We start from the raw sequence: 23883 nt of genomic DNA on the forward strand, positions 1-23883 counted from the left end.
AGAGAATGGATACAGAAAATGTGGTAAATGAATTATTATTTAGCATTTAAAGAGAATAAAATCATGGCATTTGCAGGTAAATGGATGGAGTTGGAGAATATTATGCTAAGTGAAGTAAGCCAATTCCAAAAAACCAAATGCCGAATGTTTTCTCTGCTATGAGGATGCTGATCCATAATGGGGATGAGGGTGCATAGGAGGAATGGATGAAATTTAGATAGGGCAAAGGGGAGGAAGTGGAAAGGAGGTGGCATGGGTGTAGGAAAGATGGTAGAATGAAATGGACACCATTATCCAAATATATGTATGAATACATGAATGGTGTGACTCTACTTTGTATACAACCATAGACATGAAAAATTGTGCTCTATATTATGTGTACTATGAATTGAAATGCATTCTACTATCATGTATAACAAATTAGATTAAATAAATTTTTAAAAAGATATAAAAAGAAAATAAGCTGATGTAACACAAATTATAAATTGTAAATAAAGTAATTAAAAACGGAATGTATAGATCAATGGTCTCCCAGATATATCACATTAAACTTTTTGAGATTAAAATTATTGCAGAAATGCTTCATGATATAAAATATGGTCATAAACCATGTGTTGAAGTATACTTGAACTATGTTTTGAGAAAGTCTTGCCTTCAATCATGGGTCATTCATGTGTGTGTGTTTGTGTGTGTATCTGAGTGTGTGTATGCAGCTTCCTAATCAGGTACACATTTTAATTTGTTTTCTAACTTTTGGAGATGTCAGCCCTATAACTACTAACTCATGTTATGTTTGAACTTACTAATAACATTAATTTGTAAACTAAGTAATTTTCAAGAGAAAATGTCATGAAATTGCAGTGAATAATATTTCTAACTTATGGCTTAAGAAATACGTGATCCATTTTCATCTGTAGATCAGCCTTCTCAAATGCAAGCATACAGAACTTTAAGAAAAACATTCTGAAAATTCTGGAGAATATTTGACATCTTCCTCCATCTCCACCCTCCAATGCCCAGAGATCCTGAAATACTCCTAAAATAGAGATCATCATATCCTTTCCCCACCTCTCCCCACATTTACTTTAACATTTTTAATTTTTAACCTTCATGTTTAGCCTGAAATTCAAAATCAAATAAAAATAAACTTTAAATGTTTAAGCCTATTAGTATACATGTTTTTAATGAAACAATATGAATGTTTGTAAAACTTAAAAACTACTATATAATATAGTCTGTATCTTACTTCCATTTATCCTTTTGAATGGTATAGTAATTTATTTCAAGTCAAGACTCTCAAATAAATACTGGAGTACACATTTTCTTTTTTGCTAATATAATTATCCATAAAGACTATAATTTTTTTTTACAAAACCAACATTAAATAATTAAAAAATTGTAAAATTTACCCTTATGATTTTTGAATAGATCAATGGAACTGACTGCTTCTAATTGTAGATAAAACTAAAATGTTTTAGTAGTGCTACATTCTTTGGAGGGAGACTGGGTAACCTGTAGGAGAGCAACAATTTAAAAATGTGTTGAAATCAGCATGAATTCATATGTAGGTATTTCAATCACATGAATATTTTCGGCTAAGAACTAAATTCTATAGGCCAAAAAGAAGGAGATTCTTCAGTAAACATTTTTTTTTCTTTAAAATGTACTATATTTCTTTTATTTGCTCCTGATTTTTATTACAAATGATGGCAAATTAAAAGAGATGAAGCCTTATTCAGCAAATCGCCCCGCAGCTAGAGTCTTCAGCGCGCGCTGGGAAACGAGGAGATAGCGGTGCAGGGATACAGCGCTGCAGTTTCTGCCAGCTGTGCAAGCGCTATACTCAGTGCTGAATTCTGGGTTCGAGACGGGGGAAGCAAGCGGTCCATTTCGGTTCTCCACACCGGTCAGACCACAGAGGAGGCCAGCGGCCACCATATTGGAGAGCTGACGTCACCATCCCTGTTTTCGACTGACCGCAGCTCATTCAGCCATAGAACAGGTAATTTCAGGCTGCCATTCGCCTGCGGCTAGCAGACAGATTACTCAGGCTCAGTGCCTGAGTGCTTCTTGGAGCCTGCTCTTATCTGAGCATACACCGAGCACGGAGCGGCCGAGATCCGGCTCCCAGAGCAGCCCTGGCCCAGGGCGTAGGAGCCCGCAGAAACTGTTGCTTGGAGTCTGCTCTTATCAGAGAATACACCGAGCACGGAGCAGCCGAGTTCCGGCTCCCGGAGCTGCCCTGGCCCAGGGCTAAGGAGCCTGCGGAAACTGCTTCTTGGAGCCTGCTCTTATCAGAGCATACACCGAGCACGGAGCAGCCGAGTACCAGCTCCCGGAACTGCCCTGGCCCAGGGCTAAGGATCCCGCGGAAACTGCTTCTCGGTCCAGGTCCTGCTGAGGACCGGTCAGGAATCACCCGTTGCTTTGGTTACCCGGCAAAGGGAACGAAATGCTGCCATTCGCATAGGATACCAACATGGCAGAGATCTGATGTCACCAGAAAGCGGCGGAGGAGAGAACTTCATCAATACCAGCGGCGACAGAAACAGTTGGTCTCCTGGTAGGGAGGGTGAGGCACAGACACCCGAGTCTCTCTCGATTTGTTGTCGAGCCAGAGGGGAGGAGCCGGGCCGCTGCCCGCGCCCGGAGCAGGCCCAGCGTGGTAGTCACGTGACCCCAATTGGAGAGGGGGCGGAGCGGAGCCGCCACCTGCGCCCGCAAGGTGGGCAGACCCGCGACCCAGTGGGACACGGGCGTGGTAGGAGGGGCAGGGCAGAGCCGCCGCCTGTGCCTGCAAGGTAAGCAGACCTGCGACAGACTGGCGGGTCAGGCCTAGCGGCCTGCCAGCGTGGTACACACGTCACCCTAACTGGAGTAGGGGCAGAGCAGAGCCTTCGCCCGTGCCCGGATCAGGCCCCGCCGGTGTGGTGGTCACGTGACCCCAATTGGAGTGGGGGCGGAGCGGAACCGCCACCCGTGCCCGCAGGGTGAGCAGACCTGCGACCAACCTGCAGATCAGGCCCAGCGGTCCGCGGGCGTGGTAGGAGGGGCAGGGCAGAGCCGCCGCCCGCGCCTGCAAGGTAGGCAGACCTGCGACAGACCGGCGGATCAGGCCCAGGAGCCTGCGGCGTGGTACACATGTCACCCCAATTGGAGTAGGGGCAGAGCAGAGTCGCTGCCCGTGCCAGGAACAGGCCCAGCGACCTGCCAGCGTGGTAGTCACGACACCCCAATTGGAGTAGGGGCAGAGCAGAGCCGCCACCCGTGCCCGAAAGGTGGGCAGACCTGCGACCGACCAGCAGGACAGGCCCAGTGGCCTGCCGGTGCGACAGACACGTCACCCCATTTGGAGTAGGGGCAGAGCAGAGCCGCCGCCCGTGCCCGCAAGGTAGGCAGACATGTGACCGACCGGTGGAACAGACCCAGCGGCCAGCAGGGGTGGTAGGCACGTCACCCCAATTGGAGTAGGAACAGAACAGAGCCTTCGCCCACGCCCGGAACAGGCCCAGCGGTCCGCGGGTGTGGTAGACAAGTCACACCAATTGGAGGGGGGGGCAGAGCAGAGCCACCGCCTGCGCCTGCAGGGTAGGCAGACCTGCAACCGATCGGCGGATCAGGCCCGGTGGCCTGCTGGCGTGATACACTCGTCACCCCAATTGGAGTAGGGGCAGAACAGAGCCGCCGCCCGCGCCCGGAACAGGCCCAGTGACCTGCCGGCGTGGTAGTCACGACACTCCAATTGGAGTAAGGAGAGAGCAGAGCCGCCGCCCGCGCCTGCAAGGTAGGCAGACCGCCGCCCAACCCTGCAAGGGAGACTTTTCAACTATACAAAAGCAATATAAATATATAGGGGAAAAAACATTTCAAAAACACAACAGTTTCACCAAGCAGAAAGAAACGCAAGCAGTATGAAAAGACAAGGAAAGAAAGGACCACAAGCAATGCAGGTCAACTCAACTTTAGAAGAGGTAACAGCTGCAGCAGATGGAATGTCAGATAAAGAATTCAGGATATACATGCTTCAGATGATCTGGAGTATCAAGGAAGACATTAGACAGCAAAATCAGACAATGAAAGATAACTTCGACAATGAATTACACAAACAAATCCAGGAAGCAAAGGATCAACTATACTGGGAGATAGAGGTTATAAAAAACAAACAAACAGAAATCCTAGAAATGCAGGAAGCAATAAACCAACTTAAAAACTCAATGGAGAATACTACCAGCAGAGTAGAACACTTAGAAGATAGAACATCAGACAATGAAGACAAAGTATTTCAACTTGAAAAGAACATAGACAGCTCAGCAAGACTGTTAAGAAACCATGAGCAGAACATCAAAGAAATATGGGATAACATTAAGAGACCAAACTTAAGAGTCATTGGGATACAGGAAGGTACAGAACTCCAAACCAAAGGAATGAGCAATCTATTCAATGAAATAATACGAGAAAAATTCCCAGACTTGAAGAATGAGACAGAATCCCAAATCCTAGAAGCCTACAGGACGCCGAATGTGCAAAATCATAAGAGATCCACACCTAGACACATTATAATAAAGATGCCCAACATAGAGAATAAGGAGAGAATTTTAAAAGCTACAAGAGAAAGGAAGCAGATTACATTTAGGGGTAAACCAATCAGGATAACAGCTGATCTTTCAACACAGACTCTGAAAGCTAGAAGATCCTGGAATAACATATTTCAAACACTGAAAGAAAATGGGTTCCAACCAAGAATTGTGTATCCAGCGAAATTAAGCTTCAGGATGGAGGATGAAATTAAAACCTTCCACGATAAACAAAAGTTTAAAGAATTCGCAGCTAGAAAACCATCTCTTCAAAACATCCTCGCCAAAGCATTACAGGAAGAGGAAATGGAAAATAACAATGAAAACCAACAGTGGGAGGTAGGACAGTAAAGGGGGCGAAAATAATCAAAGAGGAAAACAAACCATGTTTAGTAACAGAAATAAACAAATATGGCTGGAAGAACAACCCATATCTCAATAATAACCCTAAATGTTAATGGCTTAAACTCACCAATTAAGAGACACAGGCTAGTAGAATGGATCACAAAACAAGACCCAACAATATGCTGCCTACAGGAGACGCATTTGATAGGAAAAGACATACATAGACTGAAGGTGAAAGGTTGGGAAAAATCATATCACTCATATGGACTTCGGAAACAAGCAGGAGTGTCCATACTCATATCAAATAAAATAGATTTCAAGCCAAAGTTAATCAAAAGGGATAAAGAGGGACACTACATACTGCTTAAGGGAACCATACACCAACAAGACATAACAATCATAAATATATATGCCCCAAACAATGGTGCAGCTATGTTCATCAAACAAACTCTTCTCAAGTTCAAGAGTCTAATAGACCACCATACAATAATCATGGGAGACTTCAACACACCTCTCTCGCCACTGGACAGATCTTCCAAACAAAAGTTGAATAAGGAAACTATAGAACTCAATAACACAATTAATAACCTAGAGTTAATTGACATATATAGAATATACCACCCGACATCAAGCAGTTACACTTTTTTTCTCAGCAGCACATGGATCCTTCTCAAAAATAGATCATATATTATGTCACAGGGCAACTCTTAGACAATATAAAGGAGTAGAGATAATACCATGCATCTTATCTAATCATAATGGAAAGAAACTGAAAATCAACGATAAAAGAAGGAAGGAAAAAGCATACATCACTTGGAGAATGAACAATAGGTTACTGAATGATCAATGGGTTATAGAAGACATCAAGGAGGAAATTAAAAAATTCTTAGAGATACATGAAAACACAGACACAACATATCGGAATCTATGGGACACATTGAAAGCAGTTCTAAGAGGAAAATTCATTGCTTGGAGTTCATTCCTTAAAAAAAGAAAAAAACCAACATATAAATGATCTCATACTTCATCTCAAAATCCTAGAAAAAGAAGAGCAAAACAACAGCAAAAGAAGTAGAAGGCAAGAAATAATTAAAATCAGAGCTGAAATTAATGAAATCAAAACAAAAGAAACAATTGAAAAAATTGACAAAACTAAAAGTTGGTTCTTTGAAAAAATAAACAAAATCGACAGACCCTTAACCATGCTAGCGAAGAGAAGAAGAGAGAGAACTCAAATTACTAGCATACGGGATGAAAAAGGCAATATCACAACAGACACTTCAGAAATACAGAAGATAATCAAAAATTATTTTGAATCCTTATACTCCAATAAATTAGAAGATAGTGAAGGCATAGATAAATTTCTTAAGTCATATGATCTGCCCAGATTGAGTCAGGAGGATATAGACAACCTAAACAGACCAATATCAATTGAGGAAATAGAAGAAACCATCAAAAGACTACCAACTAAGTAAAGCCCAGGACCGGATGGGTATACAGCAGAGTTTTACAAAACCTTTAAAGAGGAACTAATACCAATACTTTTCAAGCTACTTCCGGAAATAGAAAAAGAGGGAGAACTTCCAAAATCATTCTATGAGGCCAACATCACCCTGATACCTAAACCAGACAAAGACACTTCAAAGAAAGAAAACTACAGACCAATATCTCTAATGAACCTAGATGCAAAAATCCTCAATAAAATTCTGGCGAATTGGATACAAAAACATATCAAAAAAATTGTGCACCATGATCAAGTAGGATTCATCCCTGGGATGCAAGGCTGGTTCAATATATGGAAATCAATAAATGTTATTCACCACATCAATAGACTTAAAAATAAGAACCATATGATCATCTCGATAGATGCGGAAAAAGCATTCGACAAAGTACAGCACCCCTTTATGTTCAAAACTCTAGAAAAACTAGGGATAACAGGAACATACCTCAATATTGTAAAAGCAATTTATGCTAAGCCTCAGGCTAGCATCCTTCTGAATGGAGAAAAATTGAAGGCATTCCCTCTAAAATCTGGAACAAGACAGGGATGCCCTCTCTCTCCACTTCTGTTCAACATAGTTCTCGAAACACTGGCCAGAGCAATTAGACAGACGAAAGAAATTAGAGGCATAAAAATAGGGAAAGAAGAACTTAAATTATCACTATTTGCAATTGGCATGATTCTATACCTAGCAGACCCAAAAGGGTCTACAAAGAAACTATTAGAGCTAATAAACGAATTCAGCAAAGTGGCAGGATATAAAATCCTCTGAAATGGAAATGAGGACAACCACTCCATTCACAATATCTTCAAAAAAAATAAAATACTTGGGAATCAACCTAACAAAAGAGGTGAAAGACTTATACAATGAAAACTACAGAACCCTAAAGAGAGAAATAGAAGATCTTAAAAGATGGAAAAATATACCCTGTTCATGGATAGGCAGAACTAACATCATCAAAATGGCGATATTACCCAAAGTTCTCTATAGGTTTAATGCAATGCCAATCAAAATCCCAACGGCATTTCTTGTAGAAATAGAGAAAGCAATCATGAAATTCATATGGAAAAATAAAAGACCCAGAATAGCAAAAACAATGCTAAGCAGGAAGTGTGAATCAGGCGGTATAGCGATACCAGACTTCAAACTATACTACAGAGCAATAGTAACAAAAACAGCATGGTACTGGTACCAAAACAGGTGGGTGGACCAATGGTACAGAATAGAGGACACAGAAACCAATCCACAAAACTACAACTATCTTATATTTGATAAAGGGGCTAAAAGCATGCAATGGAGGAAGGATAGCATCTTCAACAAATGGTGCTGGGAAAACTGGAAATCCATATGCAACAAAATGAAACTGAATCCCTTTCTCTCGCCATGCACAAAAGTGAATTCAAAATGGATCAAGGAGCTTGATATCAAATCAGAGACGCGCCGTCTGATAGAAGAAAAAGTTGGCTACGATCTACAGTCGGTGGGGTCGGGCTCCAAATTCCTCAATAGGACACCCATAGCACAAAAGTTAATAACTAGAATCAACAAATGGGACTTACTCAAACTAAAAAGTTTTTTCTCAGCAAAAGAAACAATAAGAGAGGTAAATAGGGAGCCTACACCCTGGGAACAAATCTTTACTCCTCACACTTCAGATAGAGCCCTAATATCCAGAGTATACAAAGAACTCAAAAAATTAGACAATAAGAAAACAAACAACCCAATCAACAAATGGGCCAAGGACCTGAACAGACACTTCTCAGAGGAGGACATACAGTCAATCAACAAGTACATGAAAAAATGCTCACCATCTCTAGCTGTCAGAGAAATGCAAATCAAAACCACCCTAAGATACCATCTCACTCCAGTAAGATTGGCAGCCATTATGAAGTCAAACAACAACAAGTGCTGGCGAGGATGTGGGGAAAAGGGTACACTTGTACATTGCTGGTGGGACTGCAAATTGGTGCAGCCAATTTGGAAAGCAGTATGGAGATTTCTTGGAAAGCTGGGAATGGAGCCACCATTTGACCCAGCTATTCCCCTTCTCGGTCTATTCCCCAAACACCTAAAAAGAGCATGCTACAGGGACACTGCTACATCGATGTTCAGAGCAGCACAATTCACAATAGCAAGACTGTGGAACCAACCTAGATGCCCTTCAATAGACGAATGGATAAAAAAAATGTGGCATTTATACACAATGGAGTATTACTCTGCATTAAAAAATGACAAAATCATAGAATTTGCAGGGAAATGGATGGCATTAGAGCAGATTATGCTAAGTGAAGCTAGCCAATCCCTAAAAAACAAATGCCAAATGTCTTCTTTGATATAAGGCGAGTAACTAAGAACAGAGTAGGGACGAAGAGCAGGAGAAGAAAATTAACATTAAACAGGGATGAGAGGTGGGAGGGAAAGGGAGAGAGAAGGGGAAATTGCATGGAAATGGAAGGAGACCCTCAGGGTTATACAAAAGTACATACAAGAGGAAGTGAGGGGAAAGGGAAAAGTAATACAAGGGGGAGAAATGAATGACAGTAGAGGGGGTAGAGACAGAAGAGGGGAGGGGAGGGGAGGGGGGATAGTAGAGGATAGGAAAAGCAGCAGAACACAACAGACACTAGTATGGCAATATGTAAATCAATGGATGTGTAACTGATGTAATTCTGCAATCTGTATATGGGGTAAAAATGGGAGTTTATAACCCACTTGAATCAAAGTGTGAAATATGATATATCAAGAAATTTGTAATGTTTTGAACAACCAACAATAAAAAATTAAAAAAATAAAATAAAATAAAATAAAAGAGATGAAGGGCTGGGGTTGTGGCTCAGAGGCAGAGCGCTCGCCTACCATGCATGAGGCACTGGGTTCGATCCTTAACACCACATAAAAATAAAATAAAGTTACTGTGTCCACCTATAACTAAAAAATATATATTTAAAAAAAAGAGATGAAATAGGTATACTAAATCAAGGAGGAAAAATTCAAGATACTGTCTACCACTTAAAATATCTGTCTCAGGAATGGGGATGTATCTTAGTGGTGGTGTGCTTAGTTATCATGTCCAAGGAAAACCCTGGTTTTGATTCCCAGCACCACAAAAAACAAACAAACAGCAGCAACAACAACAAAACACTCAAAGTCTACCTAAATTTTTAATTATAAATTATTTAGGAACTGAGGCTGAGGTGGTGGCTCAGTGGTAGAGCACTTGCCTAGCATTTGCAAGGCCCTGGGTTCAATCCTCAATGCCACATAAAAATAAATAAAATAAAGATATTGTGTCCAACTACAACTAAAAAATAAAAATTAAAAAAATTATTTAGAAACAGAAAAAGGTAAATTTGACTTTGTAAATGTACACACTTATTCCACAGGGAATATATAATGTATTTATGATTTAGATATGATTATTCTATTATTTTGATTATTATTAGATATAATTATTCTATTTTTTTTTTTTTTTTTTTTTTTTGGTGCTAAGGATTGAACGCAGGGCCTTCTACATGATTAAGCACATGTGCTACCACTGAGCTATACTCCTAGTCCCTCATTCACATTCTTAAAATATAAATACTTTAAAACTATAGGACAAAGTAATGTTTTCTTACACATTTTGTACTCGAGCATGCTGATAATCAGAAAGTATAGCACCTACTGATATCCCATCTACTTCTTCTTTTTCCTGAAAATAAAGAAAAAAAGAATTTAAAGGCTCTACATCATGCTCTGAAAATTATAAATAAATAGTATCACCTAGGAAACCACCTTTTTAAAAAATTTTATTAATTCTTTTATATATGACAATGGAATACATTACAATTCATATTATACATATAGAGCACAATTTTTCACATCTCTGATTGTATACAAAGTATATTCACACCAATTCGTGTCTTCATACATGTACTTTGGATAATGATGTCCATCACATTCCACTATTATTTCTAACCCCATGCCTCCTCCCTTCCCCTCCCACCCCTATCTCGAGTTCCTCTATTTCTCCCATGTTCCCCCTCCCTACCCCACTATGAATCAGCCTCCTTATATTAGAGAAAACATTCAGCATTTGTTTTTTGGGGATTGGCTAACTTCACTTAGCATTATCTCCCCTAACTAGGAAACCACGTTTGAAGAAGAGAAATTTCCTGAAAGTAAAATCCCCATTCAGAAAAAAAAAATGCATAAATATGTTTAAATCCACTTCTCTGCTGTAGGAAAAATAATAAACTAGAGATCCCTTTCCATGGTAGAAAGTAAAAATTTAGAGAACACTTACAAAATATCTTTACACATATATTTAAAGTACTAATATTTGATAAAAACTTTTGAAAAATTTCTATTTAAAAACCATATTTTCCCAGATTGAGTAACTTCTTCTTCTTCTTCTTCTTTTTAAAAGTAAGCAATGACATAGATGATACAACATAATGATCTTTATCTGTTATCTTAAAAGAAAAAAAAATTGACGTAGGAGCATCCAGAAAGCAAGAGATAGAGATAGTATATAAAGAATTCTATCATGGGATGGAACAATGACTTATTATCAATACAGTCACAAACAAGAATATCTAGCAGTATAAACCAGCACATTCTCACAGGGACAAAGACAGAGATACACTCTGTCTACTGTACGCATTAATGAGCTGAAGAAGAATGTAAATGCGAGTATGATCAAATTTGCAGATGATACAACACTAGGATGGACTAAAAAGAAAAGAAGATCAATCAAGTACATAGATGGATATGGACAACCGGGGATGTGGAAGGACAGGTCTAAGGTGAGATTTAATGTAAAGAAATATAAGATAATACACTTACGGAAGAATAAAACACAAAATAGGTTTAAACTAGGGAACTCTTGTCTATAAAACAGACCTGAAGAAAGTGACTAGGGTTGTAATTACTAATAACAAGCCAAATAGGAATTCTCTGAACAGACCTAAAAGAAATCCATCCTACCATATGGATATACATAAGAAACTACTTCAGAGATGATTTCATTATTAATACTGTTTTACCAAACAAGGTAACCTAGAAAGAGAAACAATAGCATTTTCAAAAGAAATAAAAGATATATATATATATATATATATATATATATACTTCTATACATACTAAAATAACCCTGAAACATAACTTAATAATCCCATGTATCTTATAAAATCCCATAATAAATAAACAAAAATGCACAACAGGAATTTCTCATGTCTTTGGAAATAGTCAATTTAAAATTTCCCTTCCAAAATGATAGAGAATACCGGACCAAACTGCTCCAAAATAAAATGATTATTTCTATCAGATAAAGTTTCAGAAAAAGAGCTATTTTTGTTTTTTTTTTTTTCTATTTCAGCAACTTTGTGAGAACACTTGTTTATAACAGTTTTCTAACTTGCCTAGTCATTTTCTTTTCATAAAAGTCATTCATTGTATTCACTGGAAAAAGTCAAGACATAGTGTTTCTTATTAATTGCAAATACAGCACAGATCATAGAATAGTGAAGTTATAACAAGAGGAAAATTTCAGTTATATCCCTATTCCATTTATTTGTTTATCTGAAGTTCTGCCCCCAAGAAAATATGAGGTACAGAATGTTATATACATATGGACATCGGTGTATGTATGTGTGTATTTCTCTTTAAAGCATGGAAACAAAGACTAGAGCCACTACTGTTTTTCCTTCTAACTATCAAACCACTATTATAATAATAATTGAAATTTGTTATCCATTTACTATGTACTGTTCTGCTATGGTTCTCATTTAAAAATCAATATAACCCTAAAACATCTATTTAATTTCTTCTTAATATAGCTTCATTTTCTGGAATTCTTTTCTACTTGCATCCTTTTATTTTTTAATTTAGTAACACCTAATAATTCAGCTTCAGAATCATATCTGGCTGAATTCTGACTTCTTAACAGTAAACCTATATAAATACTATTAGTTGTGTTTGTTCAACAATTGTAATCAATACTACACAATAGAAATCTGACTCTATAAACTGTGAGTTTTGAATAAGTTACTTAATCTGTTTCAGAGTCTTCATCTGTAAAGTCAAGATAGTAACAATTCCTGTTTTTTAGGATTACTATGAAGATTAAAATAATCTGGATAAATAACAGTGTCTAGAACCCAAAGAGGGCTCAATAATTTTTTTAATTTCATTATCATAATGTCTATTATTCCTACAACTTCTATAAATACTTGTATTACTATTTCTACTACTACTGACTACTACTATTACTACTACTACTACTACTAGTATTGGTACTACCATGGGATAAAGACTTAACCCTTTCATTCGACTGACAAAGCCCTTCATTCTTGGGCTTTAACATTCTTGCTCATTGTTGTATTTCAATACTAGCCTACTAACCCTTGACACTCAACTATGGTTGCAACAAACTTTTCGAACATAGTAAGTCCTCAAATATCCAGGAATCATCATGACTTCTACTGAATATCTTCATCATTCTGAATATAACTACAAACTTCAAAGAAAGGTAAAATAGATCCTTTAGAGATAAAGATCTATCATATAGTCAGTCCTCTCTGGATTAGTCTGTATTAGTCCTCCCTAAACCATACCTGCTACTACTTGGGGGAAAAAGTCAGTAACTTAATAACAGAGGCAAAATGACAGAAATGGATGTGTCAGGAGAAGAAAAAGGAAATGTCCTCAGATTTAAAAATATCATACTGAGACAGTATAAAATTATAACCAAATAAATCGAGTTGTGCCCATAGCTGAAATAAGTGTGCTTCAGCAAATAGTTAACATAAGACTCTTGGACCCAGAAGTTGAGGCACATTCAAACTAACTTCCCATGATCCAATTCTATGTCCCTCAAGAAATATAAAGACTACAATGTAGGCTGCCTTGTTACTTTCTACCCCCCAAAATTTATGCTATGTTATTCTATCAGCACAGCTTTCACAAAAAAAAAAAAAAAAAAAAAAAAAAAATCAGAGAATCTAGAGTTTAATACATATTAAATAATATTCTTGTCATCAGGATAACTAAATGGTATTCTGCCAATTGAAGGAGTAGGAAATAAAAACAAAAACTAATTATGTCAGTCAGAGAAAAGGTAGAGACAAAGACTAGACCCTAAATGGCCTGGCACATTGCTAAGCCACACTAGCCTCAGATACTAGTGGAAACTATTAGGCTTATAGCATTATTACTATGAAGGATGGATGTATAAATACAATTAAGGAAATAAAGTCAGCAACAGCATCAGTGAGTAATAGAAATAGTAGTTCATAATATCTCTAAATATATCAGTATATAATAAACATATTATATTAGTTAATGCTCTCAACAATGCTCCCTGAAGTAGATTATCATTATCTTTCTCATTTTGTAAATAAGGGACATTAAGAGATCCCTACAAAGTTAGCCATGAGCATATGTGAAAAATAGATATCACAGGCTCATTTGTAGCTTCAATCATTCCCCACAACCCTAATCTTTGTCAGTGTGAAAGAGGCCTGTGAGATTCTTGGGAAGCTAGTCCAGGAAGCTATCTTACCTACACTAACAATCCTATCAGAGAGGACACAAACACAAATTCAACAACCTAAAAAAACATAACTTCATTATAACCACTATTTCCACACTAATCAAAAGGATACTTACACCAAGAATTTATTCAGAAAGAATCAATATATCAACACAAAACAATTAAGAATCTAAGGGCTAAATACAGAGGATCAAACATGATTCCTGCAATATATTTTAAATTGTTAATGGGGAAGAAAAATTCCAGCAATTTCTTCTGTGATTAGCCTGTATGTACCACAATTACGGGACAAACAGTTAGTTTTGTGTATGCATGCACATACATGTAGAGCATACAGGTATGATAAGTCCAGCCTTTGGTCTTTTAAAGAAAATAAAAGAAATTTTTAATTATAGTGAATTTTTCTTTGTTTTTTTTGTTTAATAAGAAGAGAAAGAACAAATTGCTTCTGAAAGAACACATAGCATGATACAAATAGGATTGGGTGATGAATAAAGGAAAGTTATAAAGACTTCTACTTTTTACTTTATACACTTCTGTGTTTCTTGAATTTTTCTGTAAAAATATGTAACAGAGAGGCCTGGCCCAGATCCACCCACACCAGCCTGCATAGGACCAAGGCTCAGAGTAGGCCCAGGTCCATCCTGCAAGCGGCAGGCACCCACAGGAGCCCAGCCTCTGGCACAGGACCACCCATTCGGATCAGCAGACTACCCCAGGAGGTAAGATCCTGACCAGATCTGCCCTCACCAACTTCTGCACAATCCAGGTCCAGAGTAGCTCCGAGTTCGTCCCCTCCCAACCTGGGAGGCCAAGCCTAACACACTTCCATCTTGGGACACTGCAGTCATTGCCATACCTTCCCCACATAGTAGCCCCTACCTTTTTGACAATAGGCAGGGCCTAGAAGCAGCTGTATCTCAGAACAGGCATCCCAAAGACACTGTAAGGCCCACCCTTCCAGACCAATCTCTGTAAGACATTGCATCAATCTTGGGGCACCTCCACAATTATCTCAAGTTACCTTGGCTATTGCCGCTACCACCTTTAAAGTTGCAGTAACATACATTGAGGGACACCAGCAGGGTCTGGAAGCCCAACACCAAGGTGAGGTACAGACAATCTGCATGGAAACTACAAGAATACAGGGTAAAAACCATAATATCTCAGATCCACACTATAAAAAAGCAAGAAACATAGACAACATGAAAAAACAAGGGAGAAAAGTGACCCCCCAAAACCAGGATACTACAATAACAAAAACCATGGACAGCAAAGTTGATGAAATGTCAGAGAAGGAGTTCAGAAGGTTCATAATTAAAATTATCTGTGAATTAAAGAATGACCTAAATGAGCAAATGCAGGCAAAAATCAAGTACTCCAACAAAGAGATAAGAGAGCAAATACAAGTAGCAAAAGATTACTTCAAGAAAGAGACTCTGAAAAAAACACCAGTCAGAAATCCTTGAGAAGAAAAAAATAATGAAACAAATTAAAAAACTCAACAGAAAATATAACCAACAGACTAGATCACTTGGAAGAAAAAATGTCCGATAATGAAGACAAAGTACACAATCAGGAAAATAAAGTTGATCACACAGTGAAGATAGTAAGAAACCATGAAGAGAAGAAGAAGAATTATGGGACAGCATCCAAGGATAATGGGACAGCATCAAGAGACCGAATCTAAGAGTTATTGGGATAGAGAAAAGCACAGAGTTTCAAGCCAAAGGAATGCATAATTTCTTCAATGAGATAATAGCAGAAAATTTCCCAAGCATGAAGAATGAATTGGAAAACCAAATACAAGAGGCTTACAAGATACCACGTGTACAAAATTACAACAGATCTACACCAGGCACATTATAATGAAAATACCTAACACACCAGAATAAGGATAGAATCTTAAAAGTCATGAGAGAGAGGAATCAGATCACATATAGGGGGAGACCAATTCATATCTCAGCAGATTTTTCAACACAGACCCTCAAAGCCAAGAGATCATGAAACAACATATACCAAGCTCTGAAAGAAAATGGATGCCAATCAAGAATATTTTATCCAGCAAAATTAAGCTTTCGATTGGATGATGAAATAAAAATCTTCCATGATAATAAAAGTCAAAAGAATTTACAACTAGAAAGCCTGAACTACAGAACATTCTCCGCAAAATATTCCATGAAGAGGAAATGAAAAATAATGATGAATATCAGCAATGGGAGGTATTCCATTAAAGGAAAAAATAATCAGAGGAGAAACCAAGTCAAGTTATATACCAAAAATAAATAAAAATGGCTGGGAATACAAATCATGTCTCAATAATAACCCTGAATGTTAATGGCCTAAAGTCACCAATCAAAAGACATAGACTAGCAGATTGGATTAAAAAAAAAAAAAAGATCCAACATTATGCTGCCTCCAAGAGACTCACCTCACCTCATAGAAAAAGACATCCACAGACTGAAGGTGAAGGGTTGGGAAAAAATCATACCCCTCACAGGGACTGCGGAAGCAAGCAGAGGCTTCCATCCTCATATCAAATAAATTAGACTTCAAGCTAAAGTTAATCAAAAGGGATAAAGAAGGACACTACATACTGCTCAAGGGAACCATACACCAACAAGACTTAACAATTATAAATATATATGCCCTAAATAATGGAGCATCTACATTCATCAAACAAATCTTCTCATGTGATTTTAAGATCTCTCTTTCACCACTGGATAGAACTTCCAAATAAAATTGAACAAAGAAACTATAGAACTCAATAATACAATCAATAACTTAGACTTAACTGACATATATAGAATATTTCATCCTTCAATGAGAGAATATACTTTCTTCTAAGCAGCACATGGACGCTTCTCTATAATAGACCATATACTATGCCACAAAGCAACACTTAGCAAATATAAAAAAGTAGAAATACTACCCTGCATTCTATCATATCATATGATAAAATAAGAAACAAAAGCTGCTCCAATAGCTGGAGACTAAATAATATGCTACTGAATGAACAAGAGGTTGCAAAAGATATCAAGGAGGAGATTTAAAAAATTTTAGAGGTGAATAAGAACACAGATACAACTTATTGAAATCTCTGGGAAACAATGAAGGCAGATTTAAGAGGAAAGTTCATTCCATTGAGTTCATTCCCTAAAAGAAGAAAATGTTAACAAATAAATGACCTAATATTACTCTTAAACCCTACAAAAAGAACAAATCAACACCAAAAGCAGTAGAAGACAGGAAATAATTAAAATTAGAGCTGAAATCAATGAAATTGAAACAAAAAAAAATTGAAAAAATTGACAGAACAAAAATTTGGTTCTTTGAAAAAATAAATAAAATTGACAAACCCTTAGCCCTTACTAACGAAAAGAAGGAGAGACAAAACTTAAATTACTAACATCCGTAATGAAACAGGAAATATCACAATGGACACTACAGAAATACAGAAGATAATTAGAATTATTTTGAAAACTTGTACTCCAATAAATAGAAAATATATAGAAAGCATCAACAAATTTCTAGAGTCATATGATTTGCCCAAATTGAATCAGTATGATATATACAATTGAAACAGATCAATTTCAAGCAACAAAATAGAAGACACCATCAGATGTCAACAACCAAGAAAAGTCCAGAACTGGATGGATACACAGCTAAGTTCTATAAGACTTTTAAAGAAGAACTAATATCAATACTCTTCATTTTATTTCAGGAAATAGAAAAAGAGGCAGCACTTCCTAACTCATTGTATGAGGCTGATATCACCCTGATTCCAAAACCAGGCAAAGACACATCAAAAAAAAAAAAAAAAAAGAAAAAGAAAACTTCAGACCAATATCTCTAATGAACATAGATGCAAAACTTCTCAATAAAATTCTGAAAAATCGAATACAAAAAAATAGCACACCACGATCAAGTGAGATTCATCCCAGGGATGGAAGGTTGGTTCAACATACAGAAATCAATAAATGTAATTCATCACATCAATAGACTTAAAGATAAGAATCATATGATCATCTCAATAGACGGGGAAAAAGCATTTGATAAAAGACACCATCCCTTCATGTTCAAAACACTAGAAAAATTAGGGATAACAGGAACATTTCTAAACATCTTAAAGGCTATCTATGCTAAGCCCCAGGCCAACATCATTCTAAATAGAGGAAAAATTGAAGGCATTCCCTCTAAAAACTGGAACAAGACAAGGATGCCCTCTTTCACCACGTCTATTTAACATAGTTCTTGAAACACTCACTAGAGCAATTAGACAGATGAAACAAATTAAAAGGATACACATAGGAAAAGAAAAACTCAAATTAGCATGATTTGCTAATGATATGATTCTATACCTAGAAGACCAGAAAACTTCTAGAATTAGTAAATGAATTCAGCAATGTAGCAGGATATATAAATCAAAGGCATTTCTGTATATCAGTGACAAATCCTCAGATAGGGAAACATGGAAAACGATACCATTTATAATAGCCTCAAAAAAATAAAATACTTGGGAATCAACTTAGTAAAAAAGCTGAAAGATCTATATAATGAAAATTACAAAACCCTAAAGAAAGAAATCAAAGAAGTCCTTAGAAGATGGAAAGATCTACATTGCTCTTGGATAGGCAGAATTAATATTATCAAAATGGCCATACTACCAAAAGCACTATACAGATTTAATGCAATTCTGATCAAAATACCAATGACATTCCTCATAGAAATAGAAAAAGCAGTCATGAAATTCATCTGGAAAAATAAGAGACCAAGAATAAAGACCAGGAAGAGTAAAGCAGGTGACATCACTACAGAAGACTTTAAACTTTACTATAGAGCAATAGTAACAAAAACAGCATGGTACTGGCACCAAAACAGACTAGAAGACCAATGGTACAGAATAGAGGACACAGATAACCCACAAAATTACAATTATCTTATATTCGACAAAGGCACCAAAAAACATACATTGGAAAAAAGATGGTCTCTTCAACAAATGGTGCTGGGAAAACTAGGAATCCATATGCAACAAAATGAAATTAAACCCCTATCTCTCACCATGCACAAAACTCAACTCAAAATGGATCAAGGACCTAGGAATAAAACCAGAGACCCTGCATCTAACAGAAGAAAAAGTAGGCCCTAATCTCCATCATGTGGGATTAGGCCCCAACTTCCTTAATAAGTCTCCTCCAGTGCAAGAATTAAAATTGAGAATCAATAAATGGGATGGATTCAAACTACTGTGAGCTGAATAGACAGCCCACATCTTGGGAGCAAATATTTACCCCTCACACATCAGATAGAGCACTAACCTCTAGGGTATATAAAGAACTTAAAAAGTTAAATAACAAAAACAAATAACCCAATCAATAAATGGGCCAAGGACCTGAACAGACACTTCTCAGAAAATGATGTACAATCAATCAACAAATACATGAAAAAATGTTCATCATCACTAGCAATTAGAGAAATGCAAATCAAAACTACTCTAAGATTTTATCTCACTCCAGTCAGAATGGCAGCTCTTATGAAGACGAGTAACAATAGTGTTGGTGAGGATGCGGGGAAAAAGGTACACTCATATACTGCTGGTGGGACTGCAAACTGGTACAGCCAATATGGAAAGCAGTATGGAGATTCCTTGGAAAATTGGGAATAGAACCACCATTTGACCCAGCCATCCCTTTCCTCAGTCTATACTGAAAGACATAAAAACAGCATACTACAGGGACACAGCCACATAAATGTTTATAGCATCACAATTCACAATAGCTAAATTGTGGAGCCAACCTGGATGCCCTTCAATAAATGAATGGTTAAAAATAATGTAACATATATACACAATGGAATATTACTCAGCATTAAAAGATAATATAATCATGGCATTTGCAGGTAAGTGAATAGAGTTAGAGAAGATAATGCTAAGTAAAATTAGTCAATCCCCAAAAAACAAATGCTGAATGTTTTCTCTGATATAAGGAGGCTAATTCATAGTGGGGTAGGGAGGGGGAGCATGGGAGAAATAGAGGAACTCTATTGATAGGGCAGAGGGGTGGGAGGGTAAGGGAGGGATGGGGTTAGAAATGTTAGTGGAATGTGATGAACATCATTTTCTGAAGTACATGTATGAAAACACGAATTGGTGTGAATACTTTGTATACAACCAGAGATATGAAAAATTTGCACTCTATATGTATAATATGAATTGTAATGCATTCCACTGTCATATGTAAATTTAAAAATTTATAATAAATAAGCTCAGAAATGTCAAAAAAATATATAACAGAAAATTTCTAAAAATTTACATTGAAAAAGGAAATAAGGGATACTGTTCTTCAAAAAACTACCCACTTGGGCTGGGGATATGGCTCAAGCGGTAGCGCGCTCGCCTGGCATGCGTGCGGCCCGAGTTCGATCCTTAGCACCACATACAAACAAAGATGTTGTGTCCACCGAAAACTAAAAAATAAATATTAAAAAAATTCTCTCTCTATTTTTTTTTTAAAAAAACTACCCACATGTACATAGAAGGAAAGTTATATTTCTCTCTTAAGATTCTAGCATTTTCATATCCTAAGCGCACATCATGCACACACACAGAATTTTGAATTCTAAGTTAGGTTACATATTCTAAACAAAACTCGTGATTCATACATATACACTCATTCCATGCTAAGATCCTTCCATAATTCTCATCTAAAAAAAATGACCCCACATATATATTATCGTTTAGACCATATATATATATATATATATATATATATATATATATATATTTTACTGTTTACAGTCATCCATGATTTCTTTCTCTTATGACGTACATTAATCAAGTAATAGTTCTATTAGCTTCACCTTCCAAGAATATCCAGAATCCAATCACTTCTCATCGCAACACTCTGATTCTAAAAATATCTCTTCTTAGTTCGACTACAACAGTTTCCTATTCAGCTTCCTTAAGTTTAGTCTTCCTCACTATAATCTACCTCTGTATGATTCATTTTATCATCTCACAAAATTATGTATAATAAATTGCATCAACTTAAAGTACACAATTTCAATGTGTTGTAACAATTGTAATTTCCAGTAAAACTGGAACTTTTTACTTTGTATACACTTGTGTTTCTTTAAACCACAGTGATCTTCTAAAATTTAAACTAGAACATATACCTTTCTCCATTTGAAATCCTCCAGTGGCTTCCTATCCTAATTAAAAGTAAATTCCAAGTTCCTTTTGATTAGTCTGTAAGGTACTATGTGGCCTGGACCATACCAATCTTTCTGGCATTGCTGCCTACTACTGTACTCCTGTTTTATTTCATATATCCACACTGGGGAGCTCATTGTTCCTCAAACACCTAAACTTGTTTCCATCTCCAAGTCTCTGTGTCTACACCAGGTCTTCCCTAGAATTTACATGGCTTTTTTCTTTATTTCTTTCAGGTCTCTGCTTACACATCTCAGAGAGGCCTTCTACAATCTCTCATTCTTAAATAGCCCATCTACTCCTGCACTGTCACGTCTATTTCATTTCCCTGACTTTATTGTCTTCACAGAACTATCTGAAATTACAGTGTATTTGCTTAGTTAATTTCTTTAATGTCTATCTTCACCTTTATGAGGGTAGGTCTTTTGTTCTGTTCCTGTTATATTCTTAGCTTTAGAAACTAAAGCAGCATATACAATAAATATCCATTATTTAATAAAGTTCACTATGTAAAATTATAGTAATCCTCTACTTCAACAATCATCTAAAATAAAATTAAGGCAAAAATACAAATAAAAATATCATTTTATAATATACATATCAAAGGGTTAATACATTTATCTTTCAAATTAATAAGGAATGGTCAAAAAAAAAGTACAACGGAGGAAAGCATAGTAATGGGCAATATATGTACATATTTTTTTTTCTTTCTTTTTTTCTCTTTTTGGTACTGTGGGTTAAACCCAGAGGCACTTTACCACTGAGCTACATCCCTAGCACTTTCTAGTGAGACAGGGTCTTGCTGAGTTGCCTAGGGCCTCACTAAGTTGCTAAGGCTGGCTTTGAACTTGTGGTACTCCTGTCTCAGCCTCCTGAGTTACTGGGGTTACAGGCATGTACCACCACACCTGGCTTGATGGGCAATTTTTAAGAGAAAAAATAAAAATGAATAATTTCATTCTTCTTAGAAATACAAAAGAAATACAAGCAAAATTGAATACATTTTTGTCAAATGAGTATGTTTTAAAATCTAATTAGTATTCAAAGTTGATGAGGTTACTACATAATTTCATACATAATTGATACTAGTGCAGTTACTAGTGCATCTTTTCTAAAAAACAACTTTGCAATATGTATCATACAATTTTATTATGTTTATTCAGTTAAACCCACAATTTTATATTTGTGGGGAAATCCAGGCTATAAAATACTTATAAATGTACACAAGATTTATATACATAAGGGAATTCATCACGTTTATATGTAACATGTATTAAGAACAAAAACTGAAAAATCCTAAAATTCCAAATAAAAGAAGGGTGGTTAAACAAACCATGGTAAACAGGGAGAAAAAAAATGCAGCCATTAATACCATATTTTCCAAGAATATATAATAAATTACTTATGATATAAAATTAAGTGGAAAATATCCAGAGAATGTATACTAAAATATATGGATTAAATGAATCTTCAAACATAGAAAAAGGACCAGAAATAGACCAAACTGTAAAAACTGCTTATTTCTGAAATGATGTTTCATTTTTTCTATTTTATTTCCAAATTTTAATTCCTTAAGTTTTTACATAACACATATTACTTTTGTAATTACAGGGTAAATTATTTAAAATACCTCTATAAATATGGACATTCATTTCTTATCCCACATGCTATAATATGGCAAGCAAAATTATTCATGTATTATTCAAAGATATAGAAAGCCCTACTGTGTGACAAGTTTAAGACCATATTAGGAAAGGGGAAACATATATGAAAATAGCACACTTAAGAGCCTTAAGAAATGAAAATCTAGAAGTGAAGGATTCAGGAAAATGGATAAATAAATAAATAAAATGTATATAAGTTCATAAACAGAGTATAATGGACAACAAAGGAAGATAATATTAGAAATTATTTTTTAAAATTATACTCCAAACATGAAAAAATTCAGATTATTGAATCTTTGTTCTTCTAGGAAAACAGATGCACAAGCTCCTATTATTGACTTCCTGCATCCTCCTTAATATATAGGATAACTGAATGAGATAATGCAGTGTTGGTGATAAGCATAGTGCTTTGCAAAAAGTTTCCAACAAAAATTTTTAGAGAAACAAATCTGGCTCTAATAAGAAATAGATAAAACTTATCACCTTACAAGTTTAAACATTCTTAATTTTCAATTTCGATTTGATAGCTGAGTGTATGGTTGTATCTTCCATGTTATGCAAATAATCAATAAGGCCATAATATACCATGGTATTATTCCAATCACAAAAAGAAATACAAACATGGACCTATTCATGACCGTTTATAATCTAGTCCTAAAAACTTTTTAGACTACTCTCAAAACCTAAGTACTGAAGTATCAGGAACATACACAAAGGGATAGAATATGCATTTCTTATACAAAATGCACCTGATGCTGTGTTCTTATTCATACACAAAGTTTCACCATATCACATCTAAAAGGCACTTCAGACAGAGACTGGGATGATGAAGGCATCCATCCATATGATAAGAGTGATAATTACAAGTTTAGGAGGAAGATTTAAAGGTAGAAATCCAGACCCAAATTGAGACTCTGTGCATTCAATATTCACTTTTCTCAATCCAGAAAAGCTGGCTCACAAAATCAACAAATAATTTGAAAACAAGCTGTCCTTTTATTGCAACTGAAAATGGGATCTACTTATTCTAAAGATGAGAAGATATGCAGCTTGA

The 23883-nt window shown here is 36.4% G+C and overlaps 1 protein-coding gene across 1 annotated transcript in view; it reads right to left on the reverse strand.

The window, feature by feature from the left end:
* Dph6 (diphthamine biosynthesis 6) overlaps nucleotides 1–23883 on the reverse strand; it is a 171637-nt gene that overhangs the window by 73799 nt on the left and 73955 nt on the right. Inside the window, exon 4 of the mRNA XM_027925913.2 lies at nucleotides 10039–10112. Within this exon, the coding sequence (XP_027781714.1) occupies nucleotides 10039–10112 (74 nt within the window). The remainder of the gene's footprint in view (nucleotides 1–10038; nucleotides 10113–23883) is intronic.

This window comes from Marmota flaviventris, chromosome 2, assembly GCF_047511675.1.
Source record: "Marmota flaviventris isolate mMarFla1 chromosome 2, mMarFla1.hap1, whole genome shotgun sequence".
Taxonomy (NCBI): Eukaryota; Metazoa; Chordata; class Mammalia; order Rodentia; family Sciuridae; genus Marmota; species Marmota flaviventris.